We start from the raw sequence: 18,511 nt of genomic DNA, 5'->3' as shown, positions 1-18,511 counted from the left end.
ATGCTCCGCAATGAACAGATAATTGCGTCAACCCAGCAAGAGCATGACTCACTAAGTGAGCAATATCCATTTTCAACAGGGCAAAAATATCGGTGCAGGCCCACTTAATTGTTCCATGATACAATTTAGCACTGCTATAGCATGTATTAAATTAATTAAAAGGCTTTCCTTCCCGTCAAAGGTATAATCAAGGCAATTTGCTTCCAAACATAATCAAGAAACTATGCAAGGAAAGCTTAGCAATATGAGCTATTTTTTCATGTGGAAAGTTAATTGATTTTCTATCATTTTTCCCCTCTGGGATTCAAATGAAGCTTTACAAAAGTTGTTGTTCTTTTATGTGTAATTGGTCCACTTGAACTTTTAGAGGTTACCTGCAACTACGCCAGCAAAGTACTTTTTTTCTCTCCTTCTACTGAGAGATTGTATCAACCATCATTAAAAAAAATGACCTGCAGGTCACAGAAAACTCCAGAGTGCTTAAAACAATTAACATTTAAAGCAGAGACACTTTACTGTGAGGTAGCAATCAGTTTCCTCTCCTATTGAATATATCAGCAAACATCTTTCCGAGTGTTAATAAGACGGGGGCGGCTTGAAGAAACACGCATTTTTGTTTCCTCAGTGCTTGGCACCAGAAGTAAAATTCCACCTGGATAAGAAAGGTTAGGGAAGGTGAACTGAAAAGCAAAATTGAACACTCAGTTAAACCAACAAGTGGTAATCAGTCTAGGCGGTGGTATTGTCCCCTAGCCATTCCTTTGGGGAGGACAGGGTGAGGCAGGGTTACGTGTAGGCATGTTTTGGAACAGAAAATAAATAAAAATTACACTCTCCTCCAGGGAGCCTCTTGGTAAGCTGCAGCTCCCTGGAAGTGTCCCAGAGAATTGGCAGTATTACACAAGAGACCAACTACAAGAGACAGCAGTGAAGAGTTTGTGTGTTTGCTCTGTTGATTCTTATCGAGGGATGGGATGTTTCCCATGTGGGATACGTGTGTGTGTGTATCCCCCCTACAGTGGGATGGGAGCATCAAGAGGAATTTAGAGTGACCAAAAGACAAACTATTTTGAAGTTGATCGAACTGAGGTTTGTTCCAGATTATTTCAACCAGCAGCACCTCCCTGTTTGGGTAATACAAATGCTTCATAAAAATACAGGCTTAACTCAATACACATCTATTCAAATTGACAAGTGGCCAACCCAAGGGTTTCAATGGCCTCTTCAGTTCTCAGTAAGGAGAAAGTTCCCTTTTCCTGTTGAAAAATGTAGCAATGCCATACCCTGTTCTCTGTATACTACATTATGCTATATTGATTGCTGTACAGCGTGGCAGTTAAGACCAATAAAAGCAAGAAGAAAAAACAGTAAAAGAAGCATGCCCTGAAAATACAAACTTGGCCGTGGCTTTGGATTCTGGAAAAAAATTAACTTCACATATTCCAAAGTAAGACCAAACGTGATGTCATTTACTTAGGCAAAGAGATCAAGGCTGCACCATGAAGTCATGAGCCACAGATCTACATGCAGACAGAGGTTTTCTCAAAGCCCTAATGCGGTTCCGATCCAACATTCCACTTCAAAATTCTAAATTAAGCTGCTTTTCTAAAAGCAGGGAGAAAAAAGCCATCTCTCCTATCTTACTGTGCAATTGTAATGCAACTAGACTGTTCAGAAAAGCAGAATATTTAAATAATACATCATTTCTCATTTTTGCAAATGCTGGCAGTGATGCTTCATAAATGGGTTGCCAGCCTGTGTACAAATCAAGGGTTTGTAGAGATGCGCTAGAACTAAAACAGTCAGACTGAACCTGCATCACTAAACTAAACCACCCTTTTTTCCATTATCAGAATTGGAATCCCAAGATGGTAACAAACTTAACAAGTAAAATTCTTCAGACTTCAACCATTCATTCACATGTACCTTAGTCTTAAGAGGGAAAATATTAATCAAATCTTAGTCCTGGCTGATGCAGTATTTGGTTCCTATAGCATATTCTCCAATATTTTTTTCAGATTTCTTTTAATTGACCTTAGCAAATCAGCTCCAACAACTTCTCTTTGTGGTACTTACAGAGTCTAGTATATCTGAATTTCAGCAAGTTGTTTTTCCTAAATTTAACATTACTTAATTTTATTTCATTCTTCATTTCATCACTTTGGTTCAGAGCACACCAAGTTACGTTTTTTCAGTATCATCTCTGAAGGATGACTTTGATCTGTTGATTCTGGGGCAGCGAGTGAAAAGTATCAAAAGAATATACATTTCAAAAATGAAATTTGGGGAAGTATAGGATTACAGGTAGTACCATATAAACACTCATTTGAACATTTGTGATCAGAGCCTAATCCTGCCAATTAGTAAATGCTCTCAGTTGCAAGCACCTTGTAAAACACACCCCGTAATGAACAGTATTACCCCCGGAACAGTAGCCAGTTGAATTTGGATAGCTTGTTTGCCAGCACACTCATACATGTGGGTTTGGGGGTGGGGAGGGCTGTTACTCAGCCAGCTCTTTTGACAACCAAGATTCTTGTACAAATATTGCAAAAGAATCAAAAGCAAGACATCGAGCATCACATTCGGAGCACGGGCAGTGTTTGGCTGCTCAGTCAACCTCTCTTCCCACTAGCTCCTTTCTTCCTGCTCTCAGCAGAAAGATACCCACTAGGCCATTATTTTTTGTACAGTTTATTTTATTAATGTTCATGCATGGCAAATAAATCTGTGGAATGCAGGAAGTGTTTCACAACCCGAAACAAAGAGCCTTAAATGGATCACAATTTTACTGTGGGAAATGCCATTCAGCTAGTGCAAGCTGTCAGTATTTTTGACAGTCTGGATTTTGAAATATGTTAGTTAACAGAAGCCTTGGTGGGCAGAGGAGCTGAAGTGTAAGCGGCTGACTTAAACAAAGGCAATCTGGAATTAAATTTTCATTCAGTAAGCAGGCTGACCATTACTTGCATTTTCCTGATTGTTTGGTTTTGAAAGCTTTGCAAATGCTAAGCTTGTGCATGAAATACTAACGGTGCTTTGATGTTTCCTGGCCCAGACACCAGCCTTCCATCTTTTTTAAATTTTATCCGGCAGGAAAGTAGCTCATTGGATTAATGTAGTGTCTTGTCAAGTTTAGGAAAGCTAGTTGTAAATCTGACATAGGAAAGACAAAAACAAAAATAAGGAAAAGAGGATGAAAAAATGCATTTCAACATTTCTCTCTCAAAGAACAAATGGGCAATCTGCAGCAAATCTAAATGGCAGAATCACCACTTCCAAGTAATCAGCAGAATTTGTCCTCTAGCTAAGTTATTCTGAGGAGCATAAGCAACATAATAAATGACACTTGCCTCTTTCTAAGAATTATGCATATTATATTGCATATTACAAGGTTTTACACATACGGACAAAAAAAGCACATGGATTCAAGAAAACTTATTAAACTTAATGCTTACTCGCTACAAGTACACACCTGCACTCCAGAAACAGTGCCACCAGAGTCCTCAACCACAACAGCCACAAAAGAACAAACTCTGTTGTAACATATTATAGAATGAGGCTAAAGCCTTAATTTATGGTGTTAGCGCTGCCACAAAATACACTGAAGAATTCCGCACAATTTTTAATCTCATTCTAATGGCTCAAGAGATAATAACTGTGTTGTAAATCCACATGAATTACAAAATGATTACACTAATTTTTCAGTTGGGCATTCAAAGCTTCTCAAGAATTGTACGAAGTCAACAGAACATTTTAGTGTGGTTCACTCTCTAGAAAAATATAATTTTCCATGTAATTGTACTACCTTTAGAGTCTTTTTATCCATTATCTTCCTATAGAGTGCAGTTATTCCAATTGTTACATTCCATAGGTTCTTTTTATATAGACAGGTCCCTGACTGCTTTGGTTTTTGTAAACCAGATGAGTACTACGCATTTGCTTGAGAAATGTTTGGTTAGAGATATTTAAAGTAGAGTGCTTACTTCCCCAAAGTTTGGGAATATTCAGATCACAGAGGGCTTTGAATATAGAGAGAGAGTTTCCACAACCTGAAATTCAGTGTGAAGTAAGATTTAGAGATTTTGTTCGGATCTATCTTTGCTTATTATTTTGAAACGTTTATGTGGATAGATGTACTGAACAAGACACCACAGAACACATAAAATTATAGATCGTTAATCAGGGGAATTTTATTATCTGTCCTTTTTGGAAGTGCTGTAAATGAGACAAATATTTCTGCATTTTCATAAGGCATTAAAATTGATTTCCATTTTAACTGTGGGGCACTGCAATTGCAAATAAAGTAGCCTGTCTATAAAAATGACAGTACCTTTTAACACTTGCTTTTCTTCTTGCAAACTTGTCATAAACAAGCACTAAAACTACCTCCAGTCTAACTCCGTGGCATTTCACAGCTCATACACCTGCAACGTTGGCTTACAGGACCTTGCCAGCAAAACACCAGGTGTCACCTCCAACAGCCAGCAATCACAAATTTACCAAACTCGTCATCTTTCGAGATGTTCTACAACTTAATACAATTTCAGAGAAAACTGTCGTGTTTTCCCAAGGGATGGGCAGACATTTAGCACCTGGGAGACCCGCACGTGCCCGAGACCAGCAAAGGCAGGCGCCTTTCCGCGGCAGGGAGCATCCCTGCAAGAAGAGCCCGGGACACACGTGGCCCCTCACGTCCACCTGTGCCAACAGACACCTCGCCACAAGAAAGCACGCTGCGGTGGGAATGCCTGTCACTATCGCAAGCGCTCGGCTCCGCGGTGCAGGGTGCTCACCTCCCCAGGCCAGCGCAAACCCGTATCGCCGGTTTCCTCGCTTTACTGGGTGGCTTGAACACGCCGAGGCTGAACTGCAGCCCTGAAGGAGGGTAGTAAGCCGCTGGTTCAGCACAGCCCCAGAAGGTGAACGGGGTCTGGTGAATCTCTGCCCCGACCCTTGTCAGCCATCACTTTTCCATCGCATGGCTTCAGGAGTATCACATTCACGATGGTTGTAACACAAATCTCCGCTGAACGGAGGTGGATAGCCGCACTCAGCTAAATTATTCAGCAGGTTGGACTGTGCACAGAGCCCCGGTACAAGACTGACGGTTCAGCTTCTTCGGTCAACTTTTGCAGACTCTTTCTTCGCAGGGCTGTAAGAATTCATACCCACGCAGGACCAGGCTAGCGCTTAGACTCCTGAGTAAAACTGAAGGTAGAGGACAACAGGATACAAATCAGCCTGCTATCCAAGCAGACACGTTGACACCAAGCGGCTGTTTAGCCACATCAGGACATACATGAAGTTGCTGAATAACTAGGCATTTGGACTTATTTTAATTTCTGCATTTAGTGTTGCATTACTACCTGAGAGTCCACCATTATAAGAAAGTATGTGTTTTTACAAAGGATGTCAGATCTTTTTAAAACAATTCCAAGATAAAGCAAAGTACACTTTCAATCCTTGCCAACATGCAGAGGGGAGGGAAAAAAAAAAACCTCTAAAGGAGGTGGGAATCTTTAGTAGTTACGTATGTAATCAAGTTTCATGATTTGAACAGGACTTGAAAATGTATGTGAGGTTTTTGTTAAAGCAAAAAGCAATGTTCTAAGCACACACCACTACAGAAACTCCAAAATGACCTCTGTAAAATTAGTAACTGAACAGTTAAAGACACGGTTTCTACATTTCATTTCCATTGGCTCTGCATTTAAATATTTTCCCATCATGATAATGGGTCATATATAGCTATATATTCAGTAAAGTTAAATCAGGAATTGATTTGTCTCTGTATTCTTTCAGCTAAGACTGTAAATAGCAGGGTCCTGTCTGCTCTGTATGAATACAGATGGCCTCAGTGGAGTTCTGCCAGTTTATAGCAGCAGAAAATCAAGGCCAGAGGATCAAAGGGTCTTTTCCATAACAGCAGGGATTTGTTTCCATGCCATCTTCTTCAAAAGGTTCCGAATTATCCGGTGAGTACTCTCCATACTAAAATTATTTTCTTTCAGTGGCACTATGTATATACAAGTGTATATAATGATACCTTTTTGCATTAATAGAAGTATATTTAGAACCATAACAGTATCTGAATCAGACAGATTTGTCTGCATCTCTTTTCATTTCTTCAATTTTATCTTATTCTTTCACACCCATTATCTCAGCAAATAATTACTCTTCCTTTTACACCTACAAGGAGTAACTCTGAGCATTAATAATATCCAAGCTTGCACCACAGCCAGCCAAAGAAACAACCCTTCAAGTTCCCGCCCCAATGGAAGGACTACTACACTTCCCGTAAAACGCAAGGAGTTCCTCCCCATAACTCAGGATCCTTCAAGGCTGTGGAAAGAAAAGTCAGTATCCTTCTGGCAACACCCAAGTGAGCAACAAGTTTAATACAGGTAAGCTCACTGACTGATATGGATGCATATCTCTACTGCACTTTAGACATCAATGAAGTCATGAATACAAAGGGATTAGAGAGACGCATCACACAGCCTTCACTTCCAATGCGTTCACCCAACATCAGAGATCTTGCAGGTCAAAATCCTTGTCAGTGTGGTAGGGAGAAAATCGTATTCCTTACTGCAGCGGCCCCTAAGTCGATTCCAAGTAGCACTCAAAGTTTCCTGTTCCATGCTTGAGTTTTGCCTTTAATTCTTTCGGAAAACAGGAAAAATGTTTAGAAAAGACCATAAATAGAAAAGGAGAATGTCCCTCACCAACCCCTGCTGAAAATATTAAATATTAAAGAGAATACAAGCTACAAGAGGAAAATATATATATTATTCAGACTCCAGAACACCTTGCAAACATTAAAACAATTCCAGGTAATTAACTCCATGTACATGTATGAAATTTAATATGCACATAAAGTATGTTCTTAAAAATGACAAGCTGGTAATGGGGAAGAGGAAAATATGCCTCCTCTGTGAAGGATAATCAGATGAAAGGTACAAGCCAAAATCAACCACAAGGGCAGGCCAATAAAATGTCATGTGCAGAAAATGTAGTCTACGTTGCCTCATCTCCACTGTGATATTCATCTCTGTTAAAAAAGAGAAAAAAATCTTACTCATGTGTGGTGTAAACGTAAGTAAGTGAATTATCCCCATTTCTCTGCGTAAGATGGATGTCACTAAAGAGCTCCAATATTTTTGGGTATTCTGCAACTAAGTGTTTCTCTATATCAAATGGAACCATATAATGACTATACTGAATGACACTTACGGAGCATAATAGGTACTCTGAACATTTGGTAAGAGAATCACCTGCCTAAGAGAGAAGGAACTGAACGGCTGGATGTATCTCTAATATACAGGGAAAAATTGATAATGAATAGAAAATGCACTTAAGAGATTCCAGAGCTGATTTGGCCTGAAGATTATTATGAGCCCCTGGACAAGTTTTCTCATTGACTCTACTGGCAATAGGATTCCAACAGGACTGATCTATAGTTTGTGTCTTGTACCTTTCTAAAAAAACACACAGAAAAGTGCCGAATTCATCATTCTACAAACCCACAAAAGTTCACCTTTATTTATGGTTGATTCTTTGTCTGCAGGAGAGCAAGCTCTGTACACAGAGGTCTCCTAGATTGAAGGTTCCTTTATCTTTGCTATACATACATACATTAATGAGGTCGTCTCTCTTATTTTTCTGTTGAGGCTTTTAAAGGCTGACCTTGCTATCTTTCTACAGTAGTTCTCAACTTCTTCCTCCCAGATTTGCTTGTGGAGCTCTTCCAGAACTTACTTCTTATCCCGCCCATTTATACACATTATCTGTGTCTTCCAGAAGAAGATGGATTAATAATTAGATCTGCCTAAGAATTTTTAGCTGAATGTTTCACTGGAAAATTCCAGTTGGATCTGAAACACTTAATTCAAAATAACTTGGGTTCAACAAGACACTTCACTGAATTCAAATGAATACACATTAAAAAAAAAAAAAAAAAAGTTTCCTAAACAGCAGTAGCATCTGCTATATAGCCAATTGCATCAAAAACTGTTTTAACTACTGCACACACACCCTTTTGAGTGTAGATGTTAAAAATATATTTCTCATAACCTTCTACCAGCAAGTTCCTATACAGGCCAGTTTTTCTATACAACATACTTCTAGTTTTATATCACTCTCCTTAAACATCTTGTCTGAGACCACTTTCTTTTCTGTTTTTTGTTAATCTCACTTTTAAATTATATCCCCCTAATCAAGGTAAATACCATTCCTCAAAACAAATGCTATTCAGATTTCAGTGGTGCGTGATTATGTTCTACAAAATTACTGATCCACAAAATTTCCTTTGGAGCATCGAAGCACCCTTCTTTGCTTTTAGAAATTGCTGACAATGGAGCAGCCAACCAGCCACAGGGATTTCATCCAGAGCCTTTAAACAACTTGTGGTTTGGTCTCTAGTCTGTCTGCTCAGGCACTCTTCCCATATTCATCATGTTAATCACCCACTTCAGAAATAATGGAGAAAGGCCAAGGACAAAATGTTAGTCAATAAACTTTAGCTACTGTAGTTATACCAGAAAATGACCAATAATATGATTCAGTGTTGTGATGTTAAACCAAGCCTCAACACCAAAGGTTCTACAGTAAGCTGAAAAAAATCAATTCTAAGCACCTCATAGCAAGAGTAGATACTACCTTGTGTCAGAGATGCACACTCTTCTCTCCCACCCATACTACCCGACCTTTACTCAACTCCAGAGTTTGCTGTATTTCAGTGATGTTGAGTGTAAGCCATAAGCTGGTATTTGGAATCACCTCCTGTAAAAAAATGCAAAATCTGACAGCCTTCCAATGCCATTCCCTTTAATGGATGAGATCACTGTTTTTCCCTCTGTGTGGAAGGCTTTTTGTAGCAGTTCATGTTTAATTGTTAGGAGTTGCACCACATCAGTTTTGATCAACTGAAAAAGTTTATTGCAAACAGGAATATTTATTTCTCTGCAGAACTGAAGTAACTCAAAAGACAAAGAAAAAAAACAGTATTTCCAGATTTATTCATTCATTTAACTCTGTATATTTAAGTCTTATAATGATATGGAAAGAGTTTATAGACTGATTTGTCAGCTGCAAAAAGCTCTTATTTGCATTACTGAAAGAACCAGGTAAAAGGCAGCTTTAGGACTAGCTTTGCACTAGTCAGGAACTGGGTCAGTACAAAATATAAGCAAGAGTAGGCATAGAGCTATTTTGAATTCCACCAGCTTGTTTTGGTCCTGTGGAGCAATTCCTCTAGCACACCTAGCCTGAGCCAATACAGGATTCACCCCGCTCGAGGATTTTTCTACAAAAGGGAATTTATGGCTGTCATTTGAGACATCCTTCCAACTGCCTTGTATCACCTGGAAAACAACAAAGTAGTGGAGCCCTGGGGCCTAACAATACTAAAGGTCACTGATCTACCCAAAAATCCCCTTGGGTTTGGGGACAAATACAGACCTCCTTAGCCAACCTGAATGCCTAAGCAAATCAGTGTACAGACATAAAAAGGATGGAAATACTTCCTCTCTAGATGAAGGGCTACTATACAAGCAACTCTGGGCAAGCACCATCTTCCTATTCTGTCATCATTAGGAATAGGAGGAGATACAGGGAAAGGCAACCTCAGGCTCGAAGGCACCTTCGTAGAACAAACAAAAAAATCTTGAGGAATTAATTTACTGGCCACATAGATAAAAAACCACTAAATAAGGGTACAATGAAGAGCTAGATTTACCCCCTAAAAATGTTATTTCAACAGCACTGCACAGAATGCCTTTGACTCAGTCTTCAGCTCATGCTGACTTGACATCTGTCCCCGTTTTCTTCTCTTCAGACAACTCTGTAATGGCCTTCAGCTCAGCTTCAGAGAACTTAGGGGTCAGTGCCACATTGTCATAATCAAATTCTTCATCAAGTAAGAATGGTTGAACATCATCCCCTAGTAGCTGTAATGAGGAAAAACACATACATAAATAATATTGCTGCAAGTGATGATAAGGGAGCTCAAAATATAAACTTCTAATTAATATTTAATTAAACTATTTTTTCTGACTCTAGCACTCTCAGCTGATTAAGGTCTTTTTAAGTAAAAGAATAAATTCAATTATTCAATTTGACCTAATTTAAGCCATTTAATGTGCCCCATTTGTACTGTACTGTATCTGAATGAATATCATTAGCTAATTTTGCTCAAGGCAAGGAATCTGAAAACCTCCCTTGCACACATCTATTACATTCCTGCCACTTGTAGCGGCTGGGCTGTGGGGATATGGACAAGTTATGTACAGCTATGTTAAATTTCAAAGACAGATTCCATATCCTTAAAATTTGGGCTAGTATCACATAAAGCTTCAGTGTACACGCATCTGATACTAATGTAACATGCTTCCCAGAACACAGCTTCAGCAAAGGAAATGCCTGCAATGAGCAAAATGACACATAATCAATTTTCAGACTCTAATAATTTCTTTTCACCATCTCAGAGATAAGCAATTGGCTGGTTTGGATTTCTTGTGCGGTGAATAAAGAGTCTTACTGCATTTGCCAATATTTGCTTTGTTGACATAGTGTATAGCATTGCTGTATTGCTTCTCATTGAAATATCTTAGAATAAACGCTCCGCCTATAAAATAAAATAATGAAAACAAATAACTATGGCGTGCTGCACGCTGATAAGAAACTGCAGGGGGCCATGACACAAAAGATTTATGGTAACCAGTTACATAAAATTAATTCCAGAGCTACACAGGCGACACATCCTCACTGCCCAAACTGTACAGGAATGCTCCCTATCCTTTGAGAAGTTAATATAAAATGTCTAGAAATTTCAACCATGAAAAATAGCACAACTCCTCAAGGGCTCTCTGTTTCAAAGATTTAAGTACTTCAGTACCAAATCAGCAAAACGTTTAAACACAGGCTTATTTTTTCAAACTTCTGATAAATCCTCAATGAAGCCAATGACTACTGACGCATTTGAAGTTAAGAATACACTTATTTGTTTTGCTGAAAGGCAGGAAGAACACTCAGCATCTTATGGTCACTGCTCGGTTTAGAAGGCACAGTATCCCACACAATTTCTGGTAACATTTTGTAAGAAGCTATATTGACACAGTTAATGCCATCTAATAAGTCAGAGAAGAGGTAGCTGGATTCCTTTCCGGTGGCTGGGCACCTGACAGACATGGCAGCGAGTATCTTGCAAGTATCTACATTCTCTATTAATAAACTGTAATATTGCCTGACTGATCAGGAAATATTTTTTCTGGTTTTGTATAATTTTATTAATCATCTGTAATGCTTAATGTTCTAGGGACTTGGCTTACATTGGCTTCAATAGATGCTGGAGCATATAAATCATCCTAGATGCAGACCTGTAGACCATGGGCATTTATAAATGAGAAAAACAAACGCTGTGGATAGAGTTGGTCTAGAAAACGGCATTCATTCTGCATGCAAAGGTTATCTTGCCTATGTCCATAGACTATCCCAGGTAAACCATCATTAACTTTTATAAATAGCACATTCAAGAAATGTTTACATGAGACAAAGCCTGCACACAAGCTCTCTTTCCCATTAAGGCCAAGGTCATTAAGGCTCCTCTCATCTTTTCCACAGGCAAAGCCTTCTGAAATTCCATGCCAGTAAGGGTACCACCAACTGGGTAACAACTGGTACCAGCAACTGGGGTTCATTACTATCTGTCTGTCCTTCGCAGAAACCCAAAACATTCTTCTAACATGTGATGCAATGCGCAAATCTTTTTCAGTTAGTTTGGTTGTAACAGTATTTGTTACCACATCTATAGGTAACTAAGCTAAGAAGAATTTAAATTACAATGAGGTTTCATAGGAATTCCACAAAAAAAAAATCTATTCTTCCTCTACCAACATAGTTATGGAAAGTAGACACACATTCACTATGCCCTTATGTTGACCTTCATGTCATTTTATGCATGAACATTTTAAGCAGATGCAGAGAAATACCAGAAAAACTTTTGTTTAAAAACTCGACCCCAAAATGCTAACTGAAATTAGATGCCAAAGTAGAACATACCTGACTTCACTGTTAACAATTCTTCTGGTACCCACTCCTTGCACATTTGAAAAGTTTATTCACATTGCATATTTATCAGCATGCTTCATCTCTCAAACGAGTACTCAAAGCACTAGGGATTCTTTTTTTTGCTTCTTCTCCCAAGAAGCCATTCACTTCAACCTTCTACACAGGCAAGCGATCTAAAATTTTTATACTGCAAACTGCAATTTTGGTCTATTTCAAAAGGAAGACATTTTGCAATAGAACACTGAATCCTCTGAGCTGCTCAAGTTATTATCTTGTTATTTTTGCCTAAGGAGCTGAGAGAAATATGTGAATTTCAGGTGTCTAATTTAACATCTAATTGAAATCTTTTTGAGAGCTCTCTGGGAATAGAATTTTGCTCTATTAGAAAACTGCCAGTTTGCTTAAGATTGCTCCTGTGATTTACCTTCTGAAGGAAAAATCGTTTTCATTTACAGTTCCTGCATGTCCAAATTAAAGGGGAAAAGAATGTAATATTCATATTAGTAACTGAAGTATTTTGCTAGAGGCTGTTTTACAAAGTAATGTTGTAAATAAAATACCTTAAAGTTGAGACTTTCAAAAGCCTATTAATAATTGGCAACTCGGTTCTTTTTATTAATCTGTGTGGAGTTACAGTTAACTGAACAGCTTGTCTCTGTCCTTCTAAAACCTTTATTTCTGTGTAATTATGGCACTCTATGATTCACTTGTTCAAATTATGTAAAGGATGTACATACACTCACCAATGATTTTATTGTATACTCGAGGGAAAACTTACTAGTTCAATAACAATAGGTAAAAAAAGGCAGAGAAAGGCATGTATGCTATTATGTCATATAAGCTTAATATATACTGGGGTACTTGGGAGAAAAAAAATGTTTGTCTTGAGCTTGGGGCACTGGATAGGGAGTCAATAAATCTTGACCAATTTTCCACTTCTGTTTCAGCATTCTGGACAAGTCATTCAATCTCTGTGTCTTTACTGGCCTCTGAGAAGATGTAAGTCTTCCATCTTCCTTCACTTAGTCAATCCTGTCTTTAAATTCTTCCTTGTTCTTGTTCCATTTATGCATAGCACTCAACAGAAACAAAGCTCAGTTGAGGCCTATCAGCAAAACCTTAACAAAAGGAACTCAGCGGAAGCTGTATTTTAGGTGATAAATGCTGCCATTCCACAGATAAAGGTAAAATGATAGGCATGGTAAATACTTTTTTGAATGCTCAAACTAAAGATAAACAAAGGAGAATAGAAGCGTAGAACTCATCTTTCCTAATCCCAGACATATAAAAATTAGGCTTCTAGATTACAGTAGTCACTTAGTCAAAAAAGACCCAGCCTGAGAGTCAGCCTGTGGACAGAGATGTATTAGATCTTAGGACAAATGCCTACAGCAAGTGGGATGAATCACGTTCTGGAGGTGCTTCTCTCCCCCTCTTGACGACAGAAGGCCTACATTGGACTAAATTTAAAGCTGAAGTTAGGTGAGATGAATCCCACTTTGAATGCATGATAATAGTGAGTGGATGGAAAATACCCATTCAACTGCTCTCATATGTATGCAGGGGGGAAATAAGAACAAATAAAGACCCTAAGAAGCAGATAATATGACATACTGTTAATTAAAAAAACTACAATGTCTTTTATGAAAAAAAACTATTAAATAGAAATAAAGGAGAGACTAAATATCTGGGTAGGGAAGGTAAATGTTCTATGATAATGTACTTCAACTCTGAAGTGAATGCTGTTTCAATTTGCAGTGGCCTGTGGGAGGTCATGTATGCTGTACTGTCGATACTGAGATCCAGGAATATAATAATGTCTAAAACCAGGGAAGAAAGACAAAGCAACATTGGTGGACAACACAAATAATTTGCTGTGTCATTCACTAAGCCTCTTCCCAACAGCTTTTGACAGAAAAACATTTTCAGGGAGACAAGTTGTTCTTTAACAATTAGCCAAGCTATACACTGGGTCTTAGCAGAGCTTCTTTTTTTAAACTTTCCCTAGCAATACGTTCAGAGATACACACCCTCTCCTGAAGTCCTTCACAAATCTGTCCACAGCATAGACATCTGACTTCCTACACTGCACTACTAAACTTGTTTATTTTTCATAGGGAATGGTTTTCCATTCTCTATGAAAACTGACTAGGCAGCCACATTCTGTTGCCCTTCCCTAGCAGATCTGTTTTGATGGACAGAGAACACTCTCATTTCAGAGCAGGGATGTTTCCAGGGAAAATCTTTTTCTCTTTCTAAACTAGTCCTGCCATAAGCAATGCAAGACTTCACTTTCAAGGCAATGACAATTTGAAGCACTGAGGGATTTTAAAATGGACCTGTTCAGTCTTGACAGTTCTGAAAATCAGGCCACAGCTATATTATCTAAATGAAGGCACAAATATGTGTATAATTTAAGGGAAAGACTGCCTTCATCTTGAGCAGCCTGGCACCAACCAAACAGTTGTGAAAATCTAAGTCTGTCTTCTTGAAAAATGCAGCAACCCCTAACCGATGTAATAATACTCAGTTTCTTTTTCATAACCCAACTTTTCCTCAAATGGAAATGAATTTTGCATGCAGTGGGATCTTCATCTATTTTTCATGAATTATAGTTTAAAGAGTCATATGCAATCCTTTATGAACACTGCAGGCTGCTACAACCCTCCTTCTTCTTTGGTTTTATACAGAAGTTATCAAATGAGAAAACTATAAAACCTCATCCTAGGTGGTTTTTTTGTGTGCCAGTGGATATTTCTCAAGGCAAAAACCTTGAATTATGTCAATCCTTAGGGAAAAGAGTGAGTATTTTTATTCACAGAACGGTGGGTATTAAAGCTTGAAAGGTCAATTTAGAACATTTACTTTTTCCCAGAGCAGACTTGTTCCTTATAGTAAAGGGTTTATTGCAAAGAACTAAACACAATTGAGCTCAGGAAAGGAGGCACCATATGCACGGCTATAACATCAAACCTTCATTGGTCACACGTCATTTATAAACTTGATTTAAGCCTCATGGGACATCAATAAGCATATGAAACTATCAAAACTGGCCCATTTTAGCCGGAAGCTAACTTCAGCTTCTATTACAATCATCAGGCAGGGGAAAAGAGTGGTGAAGAATTCCCTGCAATAGAAACATCTCCAAAAGTTAATGCTCACACTGACTATTTGGATAGGAAGCTTAATGACTTAAAATAAGCCTGTGAGCGATCCATACCTTCTGTTCCAGTTTGAAAAGAACTGAAATTCTGAGGCAAAATGGCAATTCTAAATTAAAGCTTGTATTGATTGTGTCTCTTTAAAAGACTCAGACTCCATAATGCAAACCTCTCCACACCAGACTTAAACAATGCAGATCCTCAGCAGCATCTTGCTACTCATTTCCAAGAAGACAAATCCCAATTCTGATCACAATATATTCTAAAACCTCTTTTTCTTTTAAATGTCACATTGAAGGGAAATCATTCACTACCTCCTTGTTGCAGAAGTTGGTTCCTATATTCAGCCCAATGAGAACTGCAGGATGTTATAAGATCATGAGATCACTGGAAAATTAAGTGGCCCATCATTCTACATAAGTAATGATTTGTTCAAAGGTCAGAAAGTGCAAGAGTTTACTTGAATATTCTGTGAGTTACACCAGTTAAATATGGAAAAGCCCACAAACAGTTTGAAGTATTGTAGTATACATTTTGAAAATGTAGGATTATATAGTAGCAGTGTGCAAGATAAAATAGTACCTTTCTATTAGAGTGTTTATCACAGTTCTTAATGCATTTAAGAATTCATTATTAATTTAAAAATGAATAATGTGATTTGTTAACTCATAGCAGTTCCACACACTCCATCTATATCACCCTGTTCTTGTGGAAATAGCATTAGAAGCCAATAGGTAAAAAAAACCCATGCCAAACCCCCAGTGTTTAAATAAATAAATCTGACCTCATACCTCTTGGGCTTTGCTGTCCAATGGCTGTGGAACTGAGAACGTTCTGAACTTCGGTTCAATAGGCTTATCAAAAAAGGGTGTACAATAAGTCACTGTCTCTTCCACCTCTCCTGGGAGAACTAATGACCCTGCTGAATAAAAAATAGTCAACTTTAACCCTCCACTCAATGTATAAGCTAGCAAAATCCTGTGTAAAATCCCATAGTGTTCAGACACAGGCAGAAGCTTGTTAATCAGTGTACTGTACTTATTGTTGCATAATATATAATATAGGCAGCTATCTTTAAAATGGATCCATGCAGTCCTGAGCTAAAATCTAGATAATAAAATATACTATACTAAGGAAAAATCAAACTCAGTTGAAAATAGACAGGTAGCTCTTCTTTCTTGAGGACAGTGAATTAAAAATCTGGATGTAGATGCTCCTGAACTCAGAGAACACCTGAGATTAGATTCATCTCTTTCATAACAAAGAAGGAAGATCCTGAGCAGAGATGTCTGCAGTAGGAGTTATAAAATACCAGACTGAATCCTTGTCTTGCCATTGATTAGCTGGGCAGTCTCGTTCAATTCTCTTTTGCTAGAGTTTCACCACCCGTACATTGGACATAAAGAATCTTTGCAAAGCATCTTAACATGACTGTCCTTAAACATTAGGCAAAAATACCTGGTAGAAGTACTAACATTCACCACTACAGTGCCAGATGACTCTCGATACTTGAGAGGACTTCCCTATATCTGGGACACAGCAACATGTAACCTTTCCACACGGGTAGGATTTGGTCCACAGTTCATAAGTGCACAGGCTTTCTGAATCACTTTTCCTTTACATACTTAAGCAAAACGTTCCTTCTGGGAACAGCGGGCTTGCTTTCTGTGACAACTCAGACTGATATGCCTTAGGTTTAGAAATATCTTTTAACATGAATCAATCTCAGCTCTGCTACAGCACAGGTGTGTCCATCTTGTCTCGGAAATGTTTTTATGAAGGAACTTAAGGGGACCATGTCTTGCAATTTAGTCGAAGGATTACTTAAATCTACCTACTATTTTTTCTGGCTGATACACAAGTTTCTTTACAGCTTTATACTACATTTTAGTAGCTTGATTTCCTCTTGAAATCTCAGAATAAATTTTCAAAGCATTGCTTAAATGTTAGTTAATGGAACCAATAAGAGGCTACATAGATGCAGAGTGAAAAGGAAGAAGTGGCTATTTATCTCTACCTGCACACTTTTACCACAGTAGTGGAGTTACAGACCTCTCATTCTCCTGTAAATCTGCATTTGAAAATAATTATTTCCTAGCTAGGCCTTCGTAAAAAATCCATGATAGAATTCTTCATTTAGTTTTCTTCTAGGAATTGTGTACTACTTCAAAGCCAGCAGGGCTTTGGACTTGTAAAGTAGAATGTTCTTTAAAAAAGAGCTGAGTTCATTCCCTTGGGTATCTCGTTCCTGGATTTTTGTCTTTTGGTTCATGATTCACATACAAGTGGTTTCCAGTTTTCATCCCTATTCTCTTGGTTGCTTATATCTATCTCTAGTCATCTACGTGCTTTCAGTACTTGTTCTCAGTGTAGCATCTGATCTTATTCTGCATCAGTTGTATGAGAAAGCTTTCTGAAAAGAACAGTGCAGTTCACAGGCATATATGCTACGTCTTCACATGTTCTGCAACTGCTTTTTTTGATCTTTAGTAACTTGGGTCAAAACTATTTGTAGACAGAAGAAAGATGTGAATGCTCATTTAAAGGCAATGGCATTGTTTCAAACTTGCACCCTAAATACATACCCTCACTGAAGGAAGGAAAGCCTGGACATCAGGAGGTTTGTATCACCTCCTGATACAAACACTGATTATTTCTGTACCAAGAGCTTCCCCCCGCTTCAACAGACCAATCTGCGGAGAGAAGACGAGGAGGAAGCACTGTTATACAACAGTTTGGCAATGGCTCTGAAAGACAACTCTTTAAAATTTAGGACAACAGAAGGAAATTTATTTTTGCTTTTAGCAAGAAGTGCTTGTCATACTCAGAATGACAATTCCACTATTTTAAGGCTCGTTAGTAATGCAAACAATGTATCAAATTCCCTTCAATCACCCCATAAGAATGTGGTAATCAACCTTTGTTTGCCAGTAGACATGCCAGAAATGAGCTTTGTCTCTCTATCCTGGCTGCGTGACAGCATATGAAAGTCTAATCGGTAAATGCTGCTTTCCCTGATAATGTTTAATCAAGAAACTCCTTCAGAGAGAAAAATTACGGAGTTTTGACAGTCCTCCTTCTCAGTGGGAGCTCCCAAAGGAACTGTAGGCTATTGTAAGTTCTAGCCAGTACCTCACAGCTCGTTTAGGCTGATGCTACAGCACTAGTGGATGATGATCCTAATTAAGCTGCTAATTATGTTCTCTGTGGAGGTGATTAATTAGCCTTGGACACTGCCAGCGGCACCATATATAGAGATAACTGAGCAGGGAGTGATACCA

General features: G+C 38.4%; 1 protein-coding gene across 5 annotated transcripts in view; it reads right to left on the bottom strand.

Annotated features, from left to right (window-relative positions):
• Window positions 1-3,439: 3,439 nt before the first annotated feature.
• IFTAP (intraflagellar transport associated protein) overlaps window positions 3,440-18,511 on the bottom strand; it is a 55,588-nt gene continuing 40,516 nt past the window's right edge. For 3 of the 5 annotated variants that reach the window (XM_075030940.1, XM_075030942.1, XM_075030941.1), the window contains 2 exons: window positions 16,022-16,152; window positions 8,918-9,950 (listed from right to left, as the gene is read on the bottom strand). In XM_075030940.1, the coding sequence (XP_074887041.1) occupies window positions 9,798-9,950; window positions 16,022-16,152 (284 nt within the window). In that variant the 3' untranslated portion in view covers window positions 8,918-9,797. Of the gene's footprint in view, window positions 7,055-8,917; window positions 9,951-16,021; window positions 16,153-18,511 lie in introns of those variants that run through there. The other 2 variants (XR_012650811.1, XM_075030943.1) reach the window with 2 other exon arrangements.

Source organism: Buteo buteo, chromosome 6 (assembly GCF_964188355.1).
Source record: "Buteo buteo chromosome 6, bButBut1.hap1.1, whole genome shotgun sequence".
NCBI classification, from domain to species: Eukaryota; Metazoa; Chordata; class Aves; order Accipitriformes; family Accipitridae; genus Buteo; species Buteo buteo.
Note: the sequence above shows the minus strand (reverse complement) of the source record. Positions and strands in the feature narration are given on the sequence as shown.